Source organism: Galleria mellonella, unplaced genomic scaffold, assembly GCF_026898425.1.
Source record: "Galleria mellonella isolate WM207_F2 unplaced genomic scaffold, CSIRO_AGI_GalMel_v1 utg40, whole genome shotgun sequence".
Classification (NCBI taxonomy): Eukaryota; Metazoa; Arthropoda; class Insecta; order Lepidoptera; family Pyralidae; genus Galleria; species Galleria mellonella.
Window position 1 is genome coordinate 4,954,147 of NW_026442094.1, and position 25,510 is coordinate 4,979,656.

The 25,510-nt window shown below is 40.1% G+C and overlaps 1 protein-coding gene across 2 annotated transcripts in view; it reads right to left on the reverse strand.

Annotated features, from left to right (window-relative positions):
* The window catches only part of LOC113520267 (HEAT repeat-containing protein 5B), a 39,130-nt gene that overhangs the window by 4,828 nt on the left and 8,792 nt on the right, over window positions 1-25,510 (reverse strand). The window contains exons 9-39 of one of the 2 annotated variants that reach the window (XM_052898199.1): window positions 24,912-25,062; window positions 24,385-24,516; window positions 23,798-23,948; window positions 22,901-23,089; window positions 22,604-22,722; window positions 22,376-22,512; window positions 21,420-21,604; window positions 20,493-20,587; window positions 19,817-19,983; window positions 18,775-18,949; window positions 17,613-17,879; window positions 17,028-17,217; window positions 16,445-16,608; window positions 15,530-15,668; window positions 14,787-15,005; window positions 13,767-13,885; window positions 13,470-13,581; window positions 12,527-12,708; window positions 11,561-11,685; window positions 11,060-11,180; window positions 8,978-9,266; window positions 8,468-8,665; window positions 7,901-7,999; window positions 7,657-7,780; window positions 7,159-7,310; window positions 6,678-6,790; window positions 5,755-5,935; window positions 5,159-5,368; window positions 3,795-3,934; window positions 2,551-2,791; window positions 734-879 (exon numbers count right to left, since the gene is read on the reverse strand). In XM_052898199.1, the coding sequence (XP_052754159.1) occupies window positions 734-879; window positions 2,551-2,791; window positions 3,795-3,934; window positions 5,159-5,368; window positions 5,755-5,935; window positions 6,678-6,790; window positions 7,159-7,310; window positions 7,657-7,780; window positions 7,901-7,999; window positions 8,468-8,665; window positions 8,978-9,266; window positions 11,060-11,180; window positions 11,561-11,685; window positions 12,527-12,708; window positions 13,470-13,581; window positions 13,767-13,885; window positions 14,787-15,005; window positions 15,530-15,668; window positions 16,445-16,608; window positions 17,028-17,217; window positions 17,613-17,879; window positions 18,775-18,949; window positions 19,817-19,983; window positions 20,493-20,587; window positions 21,420-21,604; window positions 22,376-22,512; window positions 22,604-22,722; window positions 22,901-23,089; window positions 23,798-23,948; window positions 24,385-24,516; window positions 24,912-25,062 (5,032 nt within the window). Of the gene's footprint in view, window positions 1-733; window positions 880-2,550; window positions 2,792-3,794; window positions 3,935-5,158; window positions 5,369-5,754; window positions 5,936-6,022; window positions 6,182-6,677; window positions 6,791-7,158; window positions 7,311-7,656; window positions 7,781-7,900; window positions 8,000-8,467; window positions 8,666-8,977; window positions 9,267-11,059; window positions 11,181-11,560; window positions 11,686-12,526; window positions 12,709-13,469; window positions 13,582-13,766; window positions 13,886-14,786; window positions 15,006-15,529; window positions 15,669-16,444; window positions 16,609-17,027; window positions 17,218-17,612; window positions 17,880-18,774; window positions 18,950-19,816; window positions 19,984-20,492; window positions 20,588-21,419; window positions 21,605-22,375; window positions 22,513-22,603; window positions 22,723-22,900; window positions 23,090-23,797; window positions 23,949-24,384; window positions 24,517-24,911; window positions 25,063-25,510 lie in introns of those variants that run through there. The other variant, XM_052898200.1, reaches the window with a different exon arrangement.

Consider the following 25,510-nt stretch of genomic DNA (forward strand, 5'->3'; position numbering starts at 1 on the left):
TTTTTTTAGTTATACAAGCAACTAAATAATGCGCTTAGCTTGTTTACACTAGACTAAAATTTAAAGAATGACGGAAAATGAAAAGCAAAGATGAAATTTTTCACATTTAATTTTCTCTTTCTCTCTTTTTAAAAAAATATTTCCCGTTTCACAATACATTTGTATTTATTTCTAGATGTTAAATTTTCTAAATTACTACTAGAATATTTTGATACTAATTCAAGTATTATATATCACACGATCTATTTGTATGCTATATTTCATTCAAATTTATTCAACCATTTAAGCAAAGAAACATCCAAACGTTTTTACGTATTGTCACATAATGTTAACAGGATAAGTACTGTTTTTATCGCTAGATGGTGACATTGAAAAATAAGTTTTTATTGAAATTAGAATTTATTTCTAAGTCGGTGTAAACATTTTTTTAAAGACAATTCAACTAAAAATTTATTGAAGTAAACTTAATTATAAGCAATTCTGAGTAGTTAATTGTAAACTTTTGCGTTGTTTACACATATTTTAAATATTAACAATAATAAAATAAATACATATTATATATTTATGATATTTCAAATATTTTAAATTATTAATAATTATTACATATTTAAAATTTTTAGTACTATTTTTATTTAGTGAACTAAGTAGTATATAATTAATTGGAAGTCGAAGAGAGTGATTGGATGCACGTGCGACATGCACATGCGACAAACAGAATGAATGTAACAGCGACCTGCGGGTAGTGCGGCGCGCGGCGAGCGAGCCACTGCAGCGCGAAGTCGTGCAGCGCGCGGTGGTGCGGCGGCGCGGCCGCCAGCCGCCCGGGCGGCCGCAGGCTCGCGACCACCACCGGCGCCACCACGCGCACCAGCGCCGCGCCTGCGCACCACACCGCCGCCACGCGCACCTCTCTAGTCTCACTCAATACCACTTACAAAAACTTAACTCTGGAAACAACTTCCAGCACCAATATTACCGAACCGATACGACAACATAACCTTCAAGAAAGGAGCATATTCCTTTTTAAAAGGCCCGCAGCACACCTGCAATACCGTTGGTCTTGTGGGTGATCATGGGTGGCGGTAGTCACTTGCAATCAGGGAGACTTTGTACAAAAGTCGATTGCTTGGGTACCTCTGTCCCATTCGTGTTTCAACCGTGAAGCAGTTGTGTTTACATGGCTGTGTTTCGGTTTGAAGGGTATGGCGTGAATTTAATGAGTACGGAGGAATAACACCTGAGTCCTCAGAAATGGCAATGCAGGGGGGGTATCATAGGCGAAACAGTATACTCTGTTATCTCCATGGTACTGCTCATGTCTATAGGCGACGGTACCACTTTCCATCAGGTGGGCCGTCAGCTTGTTTGCCATTCTAAGTTGTATAAAAAAAAAGCCGCATACTCGTTTGCCCCCTATGTTATAAAACAAAAATCTAAGTTTTGGAAATTATCACAGAAATACTATCAGAAACAAAATTAGTAAGCAATTGAAACATTTAAACAATTGCTAAATTGTTTATTTATACTATTAGCAGTCACCGTGTAATACCGGCTTAGAATAAGCCACCCTTTCCTTTCCCATGGGTGCCATAAGAGTAACGGAAATTAATAGTCGAGAGATAACCAGCAGTGTCCCTCTTAGAACTTAACTAAAGCCCGACTGCAGTTGTCAATCCGCCTGCCAAACGCGGCAACTGCTGTCAAAACCTCCTTATGGGAGAGACCTATGTTCAGAATTTCAGGACATCAGCAGAGTGTCTTTTGATCGATTATTTGTTATACAAACTGTAAAAATTTTATTGTGTATTGCATTTAATACTGAGCAGTACTATTAAAATATGTTTGTTTTTGTCATACATCCTAATCAACTCTAAGATATGACTTTATTAGATTTTTATGGTGGCTGTAAATTGAAGATCACTGTAAAGCCTTTTTGAACAAACGCGGACAATAATATCTTAATTAATTTTAGGTGTCTTTCAAAGTTAAAATAATAGAGCAATTCTGAAGTACAGAGACAAATATTGCTCTTTCTAAAATTTTTTATTACATATAACAATATCCGTACCTTTATAATTCTCCTCTGCAAAAGTAGCGGTATGACAAACAATGATATGCAGAATATTATTTAAATTAAAAAAAAAATCATTCAAGAGTCAATGCTTACTTACGAACTTCAAGCGTATTAAAAATTTAAGTGGTTTACAGTACAGTACAAGTGAACGATACAATGGATAAGCCTTAATGATACAATGTATGTAAAGATTTCTCTGAAAGAACGATTACAGGCACAACCTACTAGAAATTGACATGGAATTATACCAAAGGACATGTTCCCGAGTTAAACAAGTATCGGCTCTAGTTACAAAATAATTACATTTGAATAGAGTTAGAAAAGTTATAATAGTTAGACGGATTCAGTTCAGGTGACTTTTAATAGAGTAGGCTCCAGTTTCCTAGAATCCTGCAAGCGTCACTAAGTACCATAGCAGGGTAAGCAATGTAGCACGTAGTGGGAGGAGAGTGTAAAGGAGCAGGCAGGGCACGTACTGGCATCGCGTGGCGCGGAGTCGAGCAGGTGGTCGAGCGCGGCGAGGGCGGCTAGGGCGGCGCGCGCGGGCGCGGGCTGCGGGCCGGGCGGCGCGCTGCCGGCCGCGGCCGCCGCGCGCGCCACCAGCCGCGCCGCCAGCGCACGCGCCCACGCCGCGCCCGCCCCGCCCGCCCCGCCACCACCGCCGGCCGCGCCGCGCCCCCACACGCGCCGCAGCGCGCCGCAGCACGCCGCGAACGCCTGCGCACGCGCACCCACCCGCTTAGTACCTAACATCTCATACTACACACATACATACATATATGTCACGCCTGTCTCCCATTAGGGTAGGCACAAACAATGCAACGACAAATGATTCGATTCAAACAGACCTCTTTCGCTTCTTCCACATTCATCAATCTTGTCATACACGCTCGCCGGTTACGGCTACTTTTAATTTGGCCCCTCTTCAGCACGTCGCCTATTTGGTCGACATACGTCCGTCTAGGACGGCCCCTACCGACATCTCCATTCATTCTTGCTCGGTAAATCTCTTTCGTAATTCTTCTTTCATCCATCCTCTCCAAATGACCAAACCATACTAATATAATAAAATTGTCACTACACGATGTCTGTACTTAAAAATATTTAAACAAATATAATATAATTATTTTCAATAGGACAAATAGACACAAACAATATTTTTTATTTATTTCGATTTCAAGCAAAAACTACTGCATAAAGTTATCCACAGTTATATTTTTAAATGTCTAAATTATAAATATTATATCTCGATACGTCATATAGTAGTTTCTTTTATTACATTTCCCACTTTTGAAATTCACACGTATAAAGTAGCAGATAAAAAAGTAATAAGTAATTCTAATAAAGATGTTACTTTATGTTTTTTGCTCGTCTGAAAGCTCAATATTAAAAGTCTGAAGAGTGAAATTAAATTAAACATTTGATGTGAAATTAGTTTTAAGTTTTAATTATTATCTATGCTACATTTGTCATCCCTGTATAATATGTCAAAATAATAAATACCTATCTAACTTATTGGCAATAATTTTAAGTTTGGGCAGTAATACACAGAAAATACGTATATAAAAGAATAAAAAAAAAATAAGCATACGCTGCTAAAAGAGATAGCTATATAAGAATATGTTAAATAGTCCCATTGTTGCCTGTGTACACTGTTTCTTGCAATATAAACAAACAATAAATGTGGACTGATTCGACAAGTTGCAGGGTGCGGCGGTACCTCGTGGTCGTCGGTGTCGAGGCACTGGCGGAAGTGGTTGAGGCAGGGGTAGTGCAGCGGCGGCGCGGGCGGCGCGCGGCTGACCAGCGCCGCCATGGCGCGTGCACCCGCCACCGCCGAGATGCGCTGATCTGGCTCCTCTGCACGCCGCCACATACACACATACACATACATACATTAACAACAGATCACAACGAAACGCCGGCCGAGTGTCGTAAAAAGCAATTAAGAAATCTTAATGGTCGAGGCGAGAGATGGCCAGTAGTGTCCTTCTTAAAACGTCACCAAAGCTTAATTATAGTTGGTTGGCAACTAATTACGAAGGCCGAAGCGCCCTGTCAAGCGAGAAGGGCGAGGTGTACTGAAAAACTTCCGAAGATAGAAAATTATTTTTTTATGCTACTTAGAATAGTAAACAAACTGATCACCAGTTTATTTGCCAATCTAACCCCCCTGATGGAAAGTGGTGACCGTCGCTTATAGACATAACAGTGCCATGGAGTATACTGTGTCGCCCATGGAGATCCCATACGTTGCCATTTCTGAGAACTAAAGTGTTATGCCTTTGTATCCTATAAATTCACTGCCATATCCCACCCTTCAAATCGAAACACAGCCATGCAAACACAACTGCTTCACGGTAAAAGCACAAATGGAACAGTGTTATCCAAGCAAATGACTTTTGTAGAAAGTCTCCCTCTGGTAAGCCTGTGTTCAGCAGTGGACAATGATGATGAAAACTGATATGATGATGATGAATTCTCAGTAATAGTTCAATATATTGATGTTCAAGATAAATAGTGCAATAGATATCTAGATAGAAAAAAAAACTTAAAATAATGATAGGGACAATAACAGGCCATTGCCCATTAAACAAACATTTATAAATAATAGGAGTCACAGACAGCTCTCTATGTCGAGGCTATTTTGACACCGAAGAAACGGCTGTTCACGTAATCCTGGAATGTGAAGCTGTGGCCCCTCAACATTTAGAAATCCTCGGAACGATGAGGTCGCTCGGTGAGGCCTGTGAAGATCTCAGAAAGCTTCTACGCAGAAGCTTAGCTCCGCCCAGAAGGGCGGAGCTAAGCTGGCTGTACTAGCTACGACTCATACGCACAATGGCCCAAATGAGAGACTAAGCGCGGAAAAGAGAGTCCAATTTACAGTATATTACAAATAATGCAATAAAGTCTAAATTAATCATCATTTTCCTACCCTTATCCCAATTTATTTTTTATTTATATTACAAAAAGATTTGGTTTATAGTTTTACGACCAGCCGCCTGCCTGATATCAACCCTCTTTGAGAATAAAAAATATAAATTAATAAATAAAAAAAATAATATGTTGTAAAGTGCTGACCGCTCTTGACCCTGTCGATGAGCTTGGCGAGCGTGGCGTTGAGCAGGTGCGCGTGCTGCTGGCGCGTGTGGTCGGACAGGCGCGCCACGCGGCAGTCGGCGGCGGCCTGCAGCAGCAGCAGCGCCGCCTCCTCCACCACGGCCGAGCCCGCGCCCTCGCGCAGCATCTCCGTCGCCAGGTACAGCAGGCTCGGCAGCAGCGACAGCGCGCCTGCCATATTCATTACACGTCGTTAAGTGTGAAGTGGAATTGAAGAAAATTGAAAATTGAAAACAGGTACATTATTTAGATTTATTTATAAATTCACAAATAAAGATTTTTAGATTATTTAATATGTATATAATTTTTTATAAAAAAATTAATAGCTATTTTAGAAAACTTGAATTTTGAGAATCTAAATTTATCTGGAACCTATAAATTTTCAAAATTTACCACTAAAAAATTTATATGCAACGAATTTTACGATTAACATTTTTAATTCATTAGTGGAGCATCGTTTTTGAAAGCTGACAGATAATTGCGACGTTGTCATACTTTGTAATAAACTTTTTTAATTAAAAAAAAAAAAAACAGAGTTTAGAAATACTTGTACGTACCGTGCGGGCTGGTGAGCGCGGGCAGGTCGGCGAGCGCCCGCAGCGTCCGCGCCAGCAGCGCATCAGCGCGCGGACCCAGCGGCCGCGCCGCCGGCGCCGCCGCCGCGCCTGCCGCGCCAGCACGCAGCGCCGGCAGCCGCCGCGCCGCCACGCACACGCCCAGCTCCAGGCACGAGAACACCTACGCACGCCCACCACTCGTCACACACTACCACTAGAGCCCACCGTCCGGCACACACGCCCACCTCCAGGCACGAGAACACCTGCGCACGCCCACCACTCGTCACACACTACCACTAGAGCCCACCGTCCGGCACACACGCCCACCTCCAGGCACGAGAACACCTGCGCACGCCCACCACTCGTCACACACTACCACTAGAGCCCACCGTCCGGCACACACGCCCACCTCCAGGCACGAGAACACCTGCGCACGCCCACCACTCCTCGCACATTACCACTACAAGCCACTGCGGGCTCGCCGTCCAGCACACACGCCCACCTCCAGATACCTAAGCTCACGTGTATTACACGCATAGAAGCATTTCAAGGGGGGCCGAATGCGCCATGCTCAACTTACTTCTGATGCCCGGCCAGGGTACGAACAGAACTTTCAACTACACCCATACATATCCGAGAGAACACATGTATGTGCTTTTTTTTAAGAATCCTCACCCTTCTGGAAAATAGTCTTAAATACACAACTGCATATCATTACACCTCACTACTACTACTACAACACGCGTATGAGGCGCATGGCACGAGACGCTGCAAATCCCTTTGGCAATAGACTAAAGTAACATACAAATTATATTATGCTTTATTTCGCTTATATGAGAGTTGCTTTTCAAATGCTTTGAATAGTGAACCTACAAACAGGTTCTATTATATTCAGTATTACTCTCTGAATGAATGTTACTCACAACAGACTTGCCGGGCACGAGGTCACCAGTAGGCCCGCCCTCGCCCAGTGTATGTACCGCCTCCAGCACCGACTGCGGGATGCTGCCCGCTGCCGACTCTTGCGGAGCCAACTCTGTTACCAAAATGTGTAAGTAATACATTTATGTGTAAGTTTATCACATTTTGATCTGTTATAAAACACCAAGTAATTTTGATTTCTTAATAAAAAAAATAATTTATTGATATCAATTTGAGTAAGATTTATTTGAATTTTATCATTTGAATATAATATCTAATTGCTTCGGCGATTCGCGTCTCACTGACAGCCGTGTCAGACATGTGAATCGTTTAACATGTCCATTACATTTTAACTACAATTAATAATGTATCATTAAACATTATAATTAACATTAATTCATTTTCCTTTAAATAACTAATCAAAAACTATATAAATCTCGATCCTTCAAGCCGGATCGAAGCAGAAAAATAAATTTGACTTACCTTTAATTTTAGCCTGCATATTTGCATGTAGCTGCTCCTTAGCGCCCTCTATAATCAGCTTGAGGACATCAGCGCAAAGAAACAGCGCCTCGATACTCTCTTCAGTTAAGCCGGTGCGATGGATAATTTGGCACAACTCTATAGCTAGTGCTCTGCAAAAATAAATTTATATTTCTATTAATAGAAAAAGAATATAAATTATTTGCCTATTTATAGAAAAAAATATATATATAAAATATTAATAGAATTGATTTTAAAGTTGTATTTGTAAATTATGTGTAAATATTTTTAAAGTGATGTATGATTGAATAAATTTGGATAAAATTCAGTAGAAAGATATACAATACCTACCTGTCTAGTTTAACAGGATATTATCCCTTTTATTGCTAAATCTATCTAGGTCTACTTGCCAATAATTCAGCTTTCAATGCAAACTTATCTAGTATCAATTATATCATTTATGTATACAGATATATTATTTTTACTAAATAGGCATACCTGTCTTTCAATAATCTAGCTCTATTTTCAGGCGCATCTAATAATGTAACAAGAGACAATAAGACTTGTATCGTGTTTTCCACGCTCATATCTCTTTGAGCACACAGCGCTTCCATGCATATGCCTGTAACAGTTAATATCTTAAATTATGACCAATTGACTAAAAATTAAACACTGTGAATGTCGTAAAATCGTTAATTAGGATTATAATGATTATTGTGCAGAGCTATAAAAAAATACACACCAAATAATAAATGGAATCTTTCATCAAGTGGTTCATAGAATTCAAAATTCCCATTTTCGTTCTTTGCTGCTCGATTGTCCAATGTATCTTCCGTTGTCTCTGTAAATGTATATAAATTAGCAATGAAGTAATGAAGATAAAATATGTTTTTGTATTTTATTTACTAAAGCAAATTTGTTAGTAGTGGAACTCCACTACCAACAAATTTGCTAAATAAACTTTCCTAAACATAAAAATTGTAAAAAAAATTTGCTAAATATAAAAATTGTACATTGATAAACTTATCAAAGTACATGTTTATATAAACCTTGTTATAATTTATAAGAATTATTTATATCAGAACATTATACAGAACACAGAACAGTTCTGGCACACTCTATACATTGATCCTTCTAGCCGGATTATTCCTTCTCCCGTACTAACCTGACAACTGGACACACAGTGTGTATCCGGCTCTACAACACTTAATCCTTCAATACGGCAAACCAATTCCGCAAAATCACTAACTATAATTCCACTAATTTTAGCAGATTCTTTAATTAATTATAGACGAGAATGTGTACTAACCGGTGGCGGGAGGGGCCGCAGTATCGGTAGCGGTGGCAGTGGTGGCAGCGGGAACGGGTGCAGCAGCAGGCGAACCATAACGCAGTGCGGCAGCATACAGCAGCGCGGGCCAAGCGCGAGCATAGTGTGGTCGAGCTGCATCTGCTGTTGCTGCGCAGTAGAACGCTCCACCGCCGTGGGGTAGTTGCGACGCGAACTCTGCCACACACGACCACAATATAAATTCATATATAATACTAAATTCCATTAAGTAATCCACAACTGAAAATCACGTTATCCTTCAATGCGACAAAGCTAATTCTCTCGCAAGCTCTTTCACCGAGGTTCCAACAATTTCGGCAGACTTTCATCTTTTAAATTTTACTCTCCATACTCTACAATATTATTGTCACTAATGTTATTGATCCTGGTACATCGAATGTACATTATATCGTCACTCTTAAATTATTTCTAATATTAAATATCTTCTGAAAATTGAGAAGAGAATACCACATATTAAAACATACTAACCTGGAGGTAAACTTAACAACGCATGATCCTTCAACGCCGCAAGCCAATTCTCCCCTAAACTTTCCAACTCAGGTTCGACTAGCTTCAGCAGGCTTTCTCCTTTCGACTCAAACTCTCCGTACTCGTCATCGTCGTCACTTTGGCTGGCATTGTCAATCTCATTGCTATTCTGAAGCAGCTGATTGCGCCATTTTGCTAACTCAGCCTTGGTATTAAACGGCTTTGTATCAAGTTGCTTAACGTAGCTACCTGGAGCACTTCCATTGCTAACCATTGCTACTATGTAAACCTGATGAACAAGAAATTCTTAGTAACTATATCAGTGAAACATACCTTAAATATAACTATAACTAAAACCGAAATTTACCTCTTAATTAAATTTAAAAATGGAACATTATGCAAAGCTAACAATAAGTAGTGCAATTATATTATACGAGGTTTGTCCGGAAAGTACGTATAAAAGTTTTTTAAAAATTTTATTTTACAATTATTCAGGTAAATCAATTTTATCCCCTTCAAAGTACTCCCACTGTGACATAATGCACTTGTGCCAACGCCGTTTCCACTGTGAGAAGGCTCCTTGAAAGTCCTCTGGTTGTAGGTTTCTCAGCTGCCCCGTCGTAGCTTTTTTTTTATCTCATTTATGTCCCCTAAATGCCGCCCCCGAAGTACCAATTTGGTTTTTGGGAACAAGAAGAAGTCACACGGGGCCAAATCCGGCGAATAGGGGGGGTGTTCGGTCACCGTAATGGAATTTTTACTCAAAAACTCACGGACAACAAGAGAGGTGTGGGCAGGGGCATTGTCGTGGTGAAGAATCCAACGCCCCTCTCGCGCCAATTCTGGACGAACTCGTGCCACACGAGCTTTGAGGCGTCTGAGCACATCGACGTAGAATTTTCCATCAACTGTCTGGCCTGGAGGGACGAATTCTTGATGGACAATATGTCGAACATCGAAAAAAACAATCAACATTGTCTCGGCCCTCTCTGAATCTTTTTAGCCACTTGTGGACGGTTGGTTCCTTCACAGCATCATCCCCATAAACTGTTCTGAGATAACGGCCATTCTTGCCGAGTTTCGAGAGAAACTTGATTACGACGCGCGGCTCTTCAACGGAAGCGGGCTCCATGCCGACGGGGTTTCGTTAAGAGGTAACTTCACAGATGGCGTGACAAGCCAGTTCGCACCGCACGGCGGTCAGACCAGAACTGAAGCATTGTTAGGGACATAAGGAAGGGGTCCTGCGCTTACCTGGCCTCCCCACTCCTCTTTCTCGCATTCCAGAACACTTTTATACGAACTTTCCGGACAGACCTCGTAATGCAAAAAAAAACAACCCTGCAAATACAAATGTTGTAATCTAGTCAGAAGTTATTCAGCCGGAAAGGTTTAAAAAAAGCTGGATGGGTACACTCAGTTGTGTTGATAAAACTCGAATTTTACAAAAGTATTATTCATTTATAAGAGAGACTAATAATTAAAATTAATGATAGAATGCTTGCATAATACATTTGCTTATGGATTATGGATTAAAGTCTATATTTATGTGATAGACAAAATGCGCACGTAACGCCAAATTGCTAATTATCGAAATGCAAAGTGTATTATAATTAAATGTGCTGCACAGTACAAACAAAAATTTCTAATATGTCAGATTTTTTTTTGCACAACTTAGAATGGCAAACAAGCTGACGCCTCATCTGATGGACAGTGGTAACCGTCGCCTATAGACATGAACAGTACCATGGATATAACAGAGTAGACTGTTTCGCCCATGATACCCCCCATGCAATGCCATTCCTGAGGACTCAGGTGTTATTTCTCTGTACCCTGTAAATTCACGCCATATCCCACCCTTCAAACAAGCTGATGCCCCACCTGATGGACAGTGGTAACCGTCGCCTATAGACATGAACAGTACCATGGATATAACAGAGTAGACTGTTTCGCCCATGATACCCCCCATGTGTTGCCGTTCCTGAGGACTCATATGTTATTCCTCTGTACCTGTAAAAAATATGTCAATATTTTCCATTTTATTTAAAATATACTGTAAATAATATTAGTTTGTACACTTACTTCAGCCCATGCCTTTAGGATTGACAACTTTTCTAATGTTGCCATACTTTCATTGTATATGAGCGTCGTATTGCCTTTAGTATTTAATTTGTCTAAACTAGACACAAGTAACTGATGAACTCTGAAAATAATGAAACAAAATTCTTAAAAATTGAATGGGATAGATAAGTTTGAGTTTATATGCGTTTTGCTTACGATATTATTTAAAACACAAAGAGAATTACATAAAAAAAAAATTACTCGCAAAATAAACTCCGACATATTTTTTATTTAGAATAGAATAATTTATTAATAGCATAATTATTATTTTATAGTCGCATATAAGCTTTAACGATCCATTTACAGCAGTAAAATTTCTACATTAATTAAATATATATAGTATGAGAATCTGTCGCATGTGCATGCTATCACGTGCGATGTCGTGTCGTGACATGACCGTCAGCAAACGTGTACGTATAGATGTGCATGTACGTGTGCGTGTGCGTGTACGTGCCGCGGTACCTGCGCAGGTCGTTGATGTCCCTGGCGACGCCGCAGCCAATCCAGGCGGAGCAAACGTCGCAAGCGGCCGCTGTCACGTGCGACGCCGTATCGCCTGCAAACGCTGGCCGCACCGCCGCACCCACCTGCATAACGATCGAGTGTCAATGCAAGCTACATGTTATGTCTCAGCTTGATAAAAACCACACTGGGTAACTCTCAATGTAATTCATCAATATCGCCCAGAATTTTGCACAATAGATTTTAGAAAAGCGATAAACGAATTCATGTATTTAAACTTTAATGAAACTATGTGGAACTATGTACATATGGCGCACTTAATAGCGGAAGGTGTTCTTTACCAGTCAATCGAACGCGAAAATTGAGCAAACCGAGAAATAAATAGGCGGTGCATTATCGAATTGAGGAAATAAAAACTAATACTTAATATAATATAAATATATAATTAGACTAATATAAATATACACATAATAATTAATTTGTAGATTATACTAGCATTTGTAGTAAGCCCCCCACCCCCAAATGCCCATTTGGGGAGGAGGCAGGTAGGCCGTCTTAATGAGCTTGTCATAAGGATATTAGATCCATGTGAATATAAGTTAATTTTTTTTTTATTTTTTTTTATACAGCTTAGAATGGTAAACAAGCTGATGGCCTACCTGATGGAAAGTTGTAATCGTCGCCTATAGACATGAGCAATACCATGGACATAACAGAGTATACTGTTTCGCCGTTGATACTCCCCATGCGTTGCCATTCCTGAGAACACAGGTATTATTCCTCTGTACACAGTAAATTCACGCTATATCCCACCCTTCAAACCGAAGCACAGCCATGCAAACGCAACTGCTTCACGGTCGAAACACGAATGGAAAATAGAAGCAATATTATAATAGCTTGTAGTTGGCAAGCTCATTTTAGGCCTTGTGTATATGTACAAGTAGCGAGGCCAGACCGAGCACAGACCTGCGCCTGGTACTGCTCGAGCAGCAGGTGGCCGGGGAAGTCGGGCTCGGGCGCGCGCGCGAACAGCTGCACGAGCAGCTGCAGCGTGCGCAGCCCGCACAGCCGCAGCGCGTCCGCCTCGCCCGTCGCGCCCACGAACGCCATGCGCACCAGGTCCGACAGGTGCAGCGACAGGTAGTCCGCTGGTGGACAATGCTCTTCGTTATTTTACTGGGAAACTAGCTTTAACCCGCAACGTCGTACGCGTGGCATTTGACAGTAGGAGAACTATTGAAATATACCACTTCTAGATAGCGTATTAAGATAAAACACGAGTACATTTGAAATTCGAACTTTAGGAATACAACTGTAAAATGCATTCAATTTGATACAATTGAATTCAATCAATAAAATCTGAATTCAATTTCTTAACTTTTTTTTTTATATTGACATTACAAATAATTTAATTAATATATAAGATATAAACATATTGTAATTGTGACCATCTGTGACTTATTATTGTTGTATGTAGTATTTTATTCTATTCTGAACTTTAATAATGACTTCATTGTATAACTATAAAATCATTAATGTTATGTTATTGTGAATGTATGCTCGATGTATAGGTAGGCTGTGTAAATTTTAAAATAGTTGTCTTTAATTTTTCATTTTGTCCCTTACCAACACCTACCAGATTCATTTTTCTTGTCGTGATAAAAATTATTATTATCTTTGAATGTATAACTTCAACTTTTTATTTCCCACAACTGCCTACCTATAATTTTTGTACCTATTATTTTAATTTAGTTGATTGTACGTATTAACAATATCATATACATTTAGTTAAATCTTGTTTTTATTTGGGAATACCTGTAATTGTTTTTTTTTTCTCGTTACTATTATTTTTATAATATAATATTTAACTGTTGATTTTTCTTTAAGAAAACAAATAAATAAAACATACCATTTGGATCAGTTTGTAATTTCTCCTTAGCTTTGACGAGATCGAAGTGTGCGCTGTCACCAGTCGCTTCGCAAGCGCTCAGTATTTTCTGTATACACTCCATTGCAAATACCTGTGAAATATTTGAAAATATTTCAAAATGAAGTAACCCTGCATAATAGTATTACTTGCGTAGTGAAATTAGAAACAGTGCCAATAGCAGATAGCAGTCCTAAGATAACAAAATTAAAGAAAAATACAACCAAACTAAGGACCTCTTTTTGAAGTTGGTTGAAAAATATAATGATAATGTCTCACCCTCGTGGGCCACCTAGATTGCACTGCGGGGTGCGTGGACTGCTCCGACTCCGCATGGAATTCCGCCTGGTCATCATCGCCCTCGCCGTCCAAGTCCGTCTCAGGGTTATTACTATCCTCTGGGAGATGCAAATATTTATTTAATTTATTTATTTATTCATATAATTATAGCATTAAGATAGTAAAAACCAAATCAATGTTATAACCCTAGTATACTTACATATAAAATTATAATAAAGGTATTTAATAGATCATAACAAATTATAATTCATCTACCGCGAGCCTCTAAAGGCATGATTTCGAGAAATAAAAGAACAACATTTTTTTTATCGTACATAGTCTAAAAGATCTCTTTGAGGTCAATGACAATACTATTTTCTTAATAGGTGAAATTGGAATCACGACCCCGCCTGCGTTATTGGTATACGCTGGCGGGGCACCAATGAGATCTGACTTGCTTTCAGGTTAGTAGGTACCCATCATAGCAAATTCGACAAGAATTAACAACGATGGTTTCTAAATGGAACCACGTGAATGTCGACCTTGGAAGATGCATTGCAATTATAAATAGAGCTGTTAAGACTCTTTAAGATTACTAGCAATCCCTTTCCTCCAATGACAGCGTGATAAGTTTGTGGGATAATTAAATATGACCTTTATCATCATAGACATAAGTATACAATATCAGGACAATCTCCACAGAGTCTCCCTACGTTGTTATATACAGTCTAGTAATACCATAAATGAGTGTTATGGCCCAAATGAGAGGCTTAGTGCGAAAATAGGAGTCCAATTTACATTTTTACCATTAATGAGAAAATTTGCAATGATATTTGAATGTTTGTTAATCAAACAACAAAATATTTTTAACATATGATTTAAATTAAATTTGATACATGAGATGGTTACATCCTAACTTAATTACATATTGGATAATTAATATAGTAATTCCACGGGTGAAACCACAGAAAAGGGGTAACAAGAAATAAACAAATGCCTACACGATGAATCCTAACATACCAAGTCGCACAGTGAGCACACGCTTGAGAAGCGCCAGCCAGTCGCGAAGACGTGTTGGGGCGGGCGCGGGAGCGGTAGCGGTAGTAGAAGTGGGAGCGGCAGCGGCGAGCACGCAGCAAGTGAGCGTGTCGCGTGCATACCGCAGGATTGTATCGTCGCGTTCGGCGTCCAGTAGTGCGAACAATGCGCCCGGCAGGCCCGTCTCTGTTATCACCACACCTGTGGATAGAAGTAGAACTCATCAGTTACTTCACTCAAACTTAAAAAAATATTTTAAAAACAAATTATTTAAATACATAATTAACCAACACAAACAATTATAATTTCTACCATTTGATCCCGCCATAGAATAGGCCACGCCTTCCTACGCCTTGAGTATCGTAAGAGCCGACTAAGGGAGAGCGAGGGATGAGCACCAGTGTTCCTCTTAAAACATCTCTAAAGCCTGACTGCGGTTACCAAACCGCCTACCAAGCGCGGCAACTACTAGCAACCCCCCACCCCCACCCCAAGGGGGAGGCTTATGTTCAGCAGTGGGCAGTTAAAGGCTGATATGAAACGTCAACTTCACATTCAGAAATATCACGTGCACACATTTAAATTGAACACCCACATTAGTGTAATAGTTTTTTTTTATCTCATTGTATTTCCAGTATACATATTTGCCATACGTATGTTACCACCCAGACAGCAGCACACAGGCCATACATACTCATGCGTCCTCATACAAGATAAGGCGGTACCTATGTAGGGCCGCGCGGGCAGGTGGTCGCGCGCCAGCAGCGCGTGGCGGCACACGTCGCCGGCCTCCTTCTGCGACAGCTGCCGCAAGCAGCACAGCGCCGCGCGACGAACTGCTAATTCGGGACTCGATAGCTCGCGCTACCACAACACACCACACATACATACACATAAGTATCCAGCGAGGGAGAGGAATCGTTGAACACATATATCGTTGAATAACAATCCCTAGACATATGTATGTATGTATTTTATATGTATTAGTTTATCCATATATATTAAAAGTAATGTTTATGTATTATATGTGCATTTCTTATGTGTATATTACATTTATATTGTGTGTTGCCTTACTGTGTTACTATAATTGTCACATATTTTTCACCACATCTGCCCTTCATACGCTTTCTGTTTTTACCTAATGGTTAGCTAGTAGAGAATGCCATATGGCATTAAGCTCGCCATTTGTACAAAATTTTATTGTGCAATAAAGAATAAATAAATAAAGAATAAATAAATAAAGAATAAGTCAATCTATAATAAATTGTAATATCCTGTTAGATTGACCTCCTTGTGGGTACTTGTGGATATCGCATCTCTTTCTTGGTTTTATCACGATGAGCCAAACAAAAGTAGTCTGTATGGATAACTCAATTAAACTCGAAATTCTGTTGTTAAGCTTCATTAAATTCAGTTTAAAGGGTGAGCAGTATAGCAATGAAATTACAGGGTACAGAGGCTTCACAACTTAGTCCTAGCAATTAATGGCAACTTTTGGTTATTACAGAGTATCCTGTAACTTATCATTTGTTAGATTTACTTTTTGATTTTCAAAATTGGAACAGGCAGTTGGAAAGAGAGCATTTGAAATTGGAACTGTGTAAAAATAATATATATATAGCCAAGAGCGTGGTACTAACGCAGAGCTGCGGCACGAGCGTGTGCAGGTTGATGTGGCGCGGCGCGAACATCTGCAGCTGCTGCAGGCAGCCGATGGCCTCGGCGCGCGCGCCGCCGCCGCCGCCGCCCGCGCCGCTCTCCAGCAGCGCCGCGCTCGCGCACACGAACCGGCTCACCGCGCACACTGCCACACACACGCACACACACGCACTCGTATACAATCCTACTACGACCATATACACAGCGCTATCTAGTGTCGATACTAGTACATCTACCATTCTACAGTGTAACTTATAAATGTTGATGGTTGCAAAAAATCTTGATATTTAATATTAATCGTAAATTGTTGAACATATTTGAATGAAATTTAACAATCAATTATTCATAGAAACTAAAACCTCCTACAGACCTATTTTAGCTATTACATTTTTGTATTTTTTTTTTTTCAAATTGAAACTTTTACCGCGAAAAGAACAGAACAAATTAGGTTAATGAGAGGTTTGACATTTTTATGAATAAGAGGAATAATTTTACATTGATAATAAGTACTTTTTTAAACAAAAGCCTCAATTTTCTTAAATATAATACAAAAACTAACATTACCTTGCAATTCTGGGCCGACAACTGTAATCAACGCGGACAGAAGTCGTCCGATGCTCCTATGCAAGTCCTCCTGGTAGGGTGGAGCGCTGAACAATAACTTCAAAGCCAAATTAAGCGTGGACTCTACGTGGCCGCGGAACATTGGCCCTGACGCGTCCGCTAGCACTGACAACGCGTGGATAGACCACACCTGGTGATAATATTTGTAAAGAAAATTATTAAAATTAGATTTTATTAAATAAAATATAAAAAAAAATGATTCCACCATATTGCGGTGACCGCCATATTGAATGGTAAACTCTACGCAATTTTTTTCACTGTAAACTAAATTTATTTTAATTTAAATATATTCTTTATTATTTATATGGTGCATATTTTTTAAAAATAAACATATTATTAAAATAAAAAATGTCTATCTTTTCTAAAAGACATTTTTTTCAGATTTAACAAACTGACAATATAAATTAACTACAATAATAATTATTTATGAGTATTTCAAGCATATAACAACTTATCTTAAATTACATGTTTATTTAAAACAAGAGAATATTATTAAAATGCACTAAAATCAGCAATTTAATTAACCTGCAGTTCTACAGAGGTAGTATCCTGCGCAAGCGCTCGCAACACAGGCAGCGCTGCAGCGCTCGACGCCGCACCCCGCGCCCGCTGTACAGCACCCACAGCGGCTGCAGCAGCCGCGCGGGTTGGCCGACTCGCGGACGACCGGGCTAAAGCAATCACGCGATCGCTCAGTGCTTGATTCTCTGCTTCGGTGATACAACCGCAAAGTCTGCCCGCGCAAGAAGCAGCTGCAGCGCGGACCGTGTTGCTGTTCGCTGATAGACCACTCTGTAACAAGTATAGACAGATTCATGTCTTCTTTTTTACGTACCATTACATTTGTTGACCGACTTCTAAAAGAAGGAAGTTTTTTTTTTTTTACTTTTGCGTTGTTAACACATATTTTAAATACACTATCGGGACAAAGTGAGTGCGGTGTATAGAATGGATCTAGACAATAATAGTGATAATATGAGAGTACGTAAAGACCGGAGTGGGCTACCAGAAGATGCCGTTCACTTTAGTCCTGCCGTGACCACGACGTGGCGCAATCCACATTGAACCGTCGGCAATAAATATATATAGATAGGTACTATTTACTTGTATTCGCGTCGCATTAAGTCTCGATAGTGTATTTAAAATAACATTACATTTGCCTGTCATTCTACACAGTGAACCTTTAATGTATCTCCTATTAAACAAATACTGTATAATACAGAATAAGCAGAGTAATTAAATGACAATAAATAAACTTAAATAATAAGCTTAACATACCTATTATATTGTAACATAACTTTTTTTTTATTCTGTATACAGGTGTGAGGAATCACACATTTATAACCTGTATACACTACTAGTTTCCAGTAGGACATTGACATTAAATAAAACACATTCAAGTGTCTTTGTTAAATTAAACAGGTTAAGTCTATGTTTTGTTAAAAACCGTACCAGATGTGACTTCTAAGCGTACATTGTCCAAACATGTAAATCATGTCATGAAGATGAAGTCACAGCATCTAGATTTGTCCTAGTGATCATCGATTTAATATTCTATGTTATCTTATACTCCATCTGAGTGCCACAATAAGAGGGAAACACGCACAGGGAATGAAGGAATGAGAGAGAGAAAAAAGAAAGAAAGAGAGAGAGAGAATGAGAATTTTATATTGCATAATATACTAACGATAATAAGTTCTGTAGCAATATTCTTGACCGCGTCCTGCCCGAGGGAGCTCTTCATCTCGGCGAGGGTCCGCAGCGCGAGCAGCAGTGCAGTGTATACGTTTATCTGTATCGCCTCCTGCCGCGGACCTTTCGACATCTTGATGCACTCCACAAAGTGCTCCAGCATTTGTTGTCTGTAGAAATTATTTTAATCTATATTTTCTCTCGGTAGTTAACAACACTTCGAAACCAGTGACAGAATAAAAGAATCGATGTAAGAAGTAAAAGGTAAAAAAGACTTAACTAATAACATTATTTGGAGAATAAATTAAGAGTAAAAGAAGAGAGAAATAAGTAAACAGTTACTCTTGTTATGACTCTGTATAGTATATTTAATTTAATCCTACTAATATTATAAATGAGAAAGTTTCTAAAGAAATTTGAAAGCTTGTCATTCAATCTCGTATACATGGCTGATTTTTTTATATGAAAGGGAGACAAACGACTATGCGAGTCACTAGATAGCAAGTGATCAACGCAGACTATGGATACTAACGATACCAGAGAAGTTGCTAATGAGTTGCCAATCTGTGTTGAAGGGATTTAAATGAAATTTGATACTTGGCTAGGATATATCTTAACTTAGCATATAAGAAACTTTATATACCGAAACATGCGGGCGAAGTCGCGGAACCATCAATTAGTTGTATCAACATTTAATAACATCAACAAGTTAATAACGAGAAGACAAAATATGATTTACACTTCATATTTTTCTATCAAGTTCAATTAATTTCGAAACTTATTTCTGGTAACACTTCCTTTATTTTTTTTAATGAGACAAGCGATGAAAATTTTTAGTACAAATACATATTTGTGTCACTAGTATCGACCTCAACGGTCAATAACAACAAGATGATCATCTCTCGCCCGCGGGATGATGTGTGGGTGTACCCCACTACCCCGATTTCTACTCCGGAGGCGGCGACTGGCGGCATACAGTGACGGTGTGTGTCTGTGTATGCCGGCTGGTGAACAACAGCGAGCATAGAGCGCGCGACCTGTGCTTGTTGGCGGCGCGCGAGAAGATGAGCGGGAAGAGCGCGACGGAGGCGTCGATGACGGCGACGCCGAGCGGCTGCGCGGCCGCCGCCGCCGCCGCGCGGAACACGAAGCACGGGTCGTGTTCCAGCGCGCCCGACCCGCTGGCGCTCAGCGGCGACACCAGCTGCCGACAACCAACGGCTTACCGGGGGCCGCGACACACGGGCTCGGCCGAGCTCATCACTCTACCTCATCCGTAATCTGTCGGGACCTCTTTTTAGACTCGTACAAATACAAGGTGAATATTAAATGTTTTAATACATTTTTCTTTTTTTTATTATAAGAAACGCCTTTAAAAACAGTTGTCAAATAAGTAATATGTTTCTTTATCTTAGTTACCGCAGAACTACTACATTTGTAAATTTATTTGAAAGATTCTTTTTTTTATTTGAAAAATATGTTAAATTTCAGATAGGTCCTGTAGAAATTTCATCAAAATCAATTCAATAGTTTGATGTATAATTCAAAATAACCGGTTTTTTTACAATTGCTTTTTTTTGTGAGACAAAATGTATTGCTTTATCCCCAATGAAGTTACAGAGGGTTCAAAACAGCCGTAAATCTTCGAGAAAAGGATGGCTGTGCCCAAATTGGCGAGGCATTATTATGCCGCCTAAAATCGTTATAATTTACCTGTTCTTCAATATCAGCTTGATCTGTATCGTAAATCCAACCTTCTTCACCCAGCAGTATAGTATCACGTGGATGCATGGCACTTCTGAGCATTCCTGTAATGATTTATACAGTACTTTATTCAAATATTTCGACAAAGAAATACAATGAAAAGCAGAGAACTTATTATACACTTATGAAACTTACACAGTTCTAATTTTAAATGTCCTCTTTCCAAATGCCTGTTCTAATTTCGAAAATCAAAAAACTAAATCTGACAAATGATAATATTAAGCCCTGTTAAACGACTTGCAATTTTTCCTTTTTTTTTCATAGATAGTTATATTATAAATTAACAAGACAAATCACCCAAGCCGTAATCAAAATACTGCGTAAATGGAAATGTTAGGAACTCAAATATGCCATTGCCTCTTGACGTTATTATAACATAATTAACCAAATACAACATTATAATAATATAAAACATAGTACCTATCATGTAAACCAAGATAGTAAACAGTGTAATAACAACTGTATAAATACATCAAACACAGAATGCTGTAATCAAAGTGTGACTACGCACTACATCTCGTACAGCGCGGTATAGGGAGGGAGGGAGACTTTGTACAAAAGTCGATTGCTTGGGTACCTCTGTCCCATTCGTGTTTCAACCGTGAAGCAGTTGTGTTTGCATGACTGTGTTTCGGTTTGAAGGGTGGGATATGGCGTGAATTTACTGGGTACAGAGGAATAACACCTGAGTCCTTAGGAATGGCAACGCATGGGGGGTATCATGGGTGAAACAGTATAGTTCTAAGTTGCATAAAAAAAAAAATATGCCTGGTACAACGCGCTGCACGCCTGTTACAACCCACCAGACGTCTGTTACAAACCGCCAGGCATCTGATACAACCCGACGCATGCTCGCTACAAGCATAGTGCACGTACCAGTGGCCACAGTGGCGCCGTTGGGGTCTGCAGAGCCGGCCAGCTCGGCGGCCAGCAGGCGAAGTAACGGCGCGGGCGCAGCGCACGCCTGGTACAGTGCCCCACAAGCCTGGTACAGTCGCAGCCGCAGCAGCGCGGATGGTGCTTTCAGTGCGCCGCCGTAATTGCGGACTACTGAGCCCAAGCTGGTATATACACAGGTTTTATATGTTAGTATAGTTTTATTAGTTTTTTTTTTTTTTTTTGTTTTGTTTTTATAGTTTTATATTTTTAACACTACAGTAACAGTAACATTTAGTATTATATATGTGTGTATTAACAAGGGCCCTCACTGAACACTGCAAACTAAACAAGCAAATGGCCCAACTAAGTGTTTGAAGATTTCGTCACAATGAGGACGAAACATCGCGGCACTTAATATGTGGCTGTAACCCACTCATACATAAACGATATTTCCTCCTATAGAAAAAACACTTTATATCCTGAGGATATAAAAAGCATCAAAAATCTTAATATCCCTATCATTGATAGTAATTAGCAGTGAACTTTAAAAAATGGCGAGCACAAAAGATCATGGAAAGGTCACAGGTTTTTCTGCTTAAAAAACCTGTCTTTCAACAATAATAATAACAGTAACATTTATTAATAGCAATGTATTACGGGTTTCAACTGAATATGTAGATTATGCGGTATCTATTTTTAAAGAAACACTAATACGTACGTTTGTTTACAAAATAAAATGAAGTTATATAATGTAAATATAAGTAATTTAAATTATTGGAAATCATTCACATTAAGGAATGCCATAAATATGGCAGTATATTGTACGATATTCAAGGCGAGAATTATGACTTGAAAGCCGTAAACTTAAAAGAAAATTAAGTCCATCTCTCCCTGTTATAATCATCGATAATTTATTCTCTTAATTATATTAAAATAATTTTATAAATACTCACTTGGTGAGCACAGCAATAGCTCCATCGATGGGTTGTGTAAGCCGTTTAGCAGTATCATCATTGTTAACAAGCGATGGACAATGTATTAACAAACTATGCAACGCTGACAAAGCACCGGCACGTCCTTCTAACGTCACCTGTTAAGAAATGAATAAAAATTATTGAAAAAAAAGCACTTACATTTTTTTTGTTAAATGCAATTAAAGTTGATATTAACAAAATAATCACCTGCCAAGTGAACGCGTCTCCCCTAGCTTTTTCCGATTCCAATTCCTTGGCCGATCTTGGGAAACTATTTCTCCAGAGTAATAACATTCGCGGCAATAAACCTCGAACTACCGGAACACCTGAAATTTATGATTCACAATGTAAATTGGTCCTTCGAGCCAGATATTTATCTGGATTTTAGGTATTTTTTCTTTGTCTAGTATAACATTTAACATTTTATAACATTTTCATAGGTTTACAGTAACAATAATAATAACTAAAGATGTAACTTTTTTGTTTAAACATAGAAATGTGTACCAAGCGTGCAGATAGCACCGACGAGCAACCAGCCAGCGTTAGTGCGCGCGGCGGTCAGTCGACTGCTCTGGCCAGCGGAGCGTAGCAGCTGCTCGGCCGCGTTGAACACCACCTTGCCGCGGCCGTGCGGCACGCCGAGCGGAGACTGCCGCACCGCACCCAAGATGCCAGCCAGCGCAGCCGAATATCCTGTCAATATATAAATCAAATAGTCGGTATATGAAAAACTATGAAGAATCATAAGTAAAGAGATAGTTGACTTTTGTTTTTTCTATCTAACACACAATAATATGACTAGAGAGACTTTGTGCAAAAGTCATTTGCTTGTGTACCTCTGTCCCATTCGTGTTTGTACCGTGAAGCAGTTGTGTTTTCATGGCTGTGTTTCGGTTTGAAGGGTGGGATATGGCAGTGAATTTACAAAGTACAAAGGAATAACACCCGAGTCCTCAGGAATGATAACGCATGGCGTATCGTGGGCGAAACAGTATACTCTGTTACGTCCATGGTACTGCTTATGTCTATAGGCTACGGTTACCACTTTCCATCAAGTGGATCGGTAGCTTGTTTGCCATTCTAAGTGTATAAAAAAATTGTTAAGAGGACATTGATGGGTGCAGTGTGGCGTATAGTGTGTGGTGTGTGCATGTGGCGTGTGCGTGCGTGTGCGTGTGTGCGTGTGTGCATGTGGCGTGTGCGTTTGTGCATGTGGTATGTGGTATGTGGCGTGTGGCGTGTGCCGTGTGGCGTGTGGCGTGTGCCGTGTGCCGTGTGGTGTGTACCGTGTGGCGTGTGTGCGTGCGTGTGGTGCGCGCGTGTGTTGCGTGCGTGTAGTGGGTGTGGCGCGTGTGGCGCGTGGCGCGTGTGGCGCGTGCGGCGCGTGCGGCGCGTGCGTACCCGCGACGCGGTGCGGCGAGGCGCGCGGCGCGTCGAGCGCGTCGAGGCAGGAGTCGAGCAGCGGCGCGGCGCGCGCGGGCAGCGCCTCGCACACGCAGCGCACGCAGCGCGCCGCCGCCAGCCGCGCCGCCGCGCACGGGTGCTCCAGCACCTGCGCGCACACCGACACACGGACACATCCCGCGTTACTACTACAATCACTACGTGACGCACCTGCCTCACACTTGTTCTACCACCAAGCAGCTATTCATGTATGATTGTATTTCGGTTTGAAAGATCGCAAATAAAATCGCAGTAAAATTACATTGAATAATAACAACGCGTGAGCGATACATCTAGCGATCCACAGTGTCGTTCATGTCTACAGACGACTACAGTTTGTCTATATTCCAAGTTGTAAACAGAGCAATGTGATCTGTGGCTTCCTTTTTCATGGTTGTATGTTGTACTCGTCTATAAAATCTAAGATGTAGGTCATACTGTACGCAGTATGATCTACAGTGTAGCGTACGTAGCAATATTTTTGACCAAAATAAAAATAGCGAACTAAAATATGCATTTAATTAATAATAAAAAATCATACTGACAGCACATATGGCTTGCAGCATATTGAGTGAAGTGTCTGCTACGAGGTGGTGCAGCGCAGTGCCCAGCTGCAGCGCCAGCTCGCCCGCCTCCGTCAACGCACACACCAGCAGGTGCTGGCTAAATAACGTCTCCTGCAAATGTACAATGCTACAGTATACATCAACATGATGCTGAAAAAGCTATGTAAATGACGTCTAAAATTGATACTCAAGCATGACAATTTTATTAGCCAAAGTTATTGGATCTTCGGGGTCCAAGGGGATTTTTATTTATGGTGCAATAAAGAGTTAAATAAATAAATAACACGGGCAATGACGTCAGAAATGACTTCCCCCTTGGGGGTATAATTATCCGCTTTTATAATAAGCGGATTCGGGTGGAACTCAACAGCAGCGAAGTAACATCGAAATGCTTCTTTCGTGAACTGCTTGATCAAGGGATTGTTGAGATCGCGATGAAGATCCTGTGAAAATTTTGTTAGTCATTCAACAAAATAAACTTTACTTAACCTATATAATACGCTCACCTGATTACAATCTTTGGCATTCTCTGGATTGAAGTCTATACTGTTCATTTGCTTGATAACAATCTGTATGATCTCACGGCAGGCGGACGCTTGCGCTTTCTCGCCCAGCATCTTGCCCAGTGTATTGCGTAGTATGTAGTTTATGCATTTTCTAGGTTAGAATTAAAGGTTTCGAATTATTTCGATTTTAAAATGTACATACACGAATTCTCCTACTCTATATGTTTATTATCTTATAGGAGAGTAAAGTTAATTCAAAATATAGTATTAAAATTTAAGTCGTCACTGACGAGCACTGTGGCACAATCATGAGCATTAATTACTTTGCACAAATGGGGTCCCAGGGTTCGATTCCCGTTCGAACGAATTCAGGAAACGAACTTGAATTAGCTTGGGTCTGGGTAATTCTCCCGAAACATCTAGTATGTGATTCCCGGATGTTATTTCCCTTATTTCTCATAACACTTGAATATTGTAATTTAAGTATCAGGCAATTGTATGAGACTTGTAAAAGCATAGAATGAGCCAACTCTTCCTTTCCCATGTGAATCGTAAGAGACGACTAAGGGAACTTAATGGTCGAGAGATGGGCAGCAGCA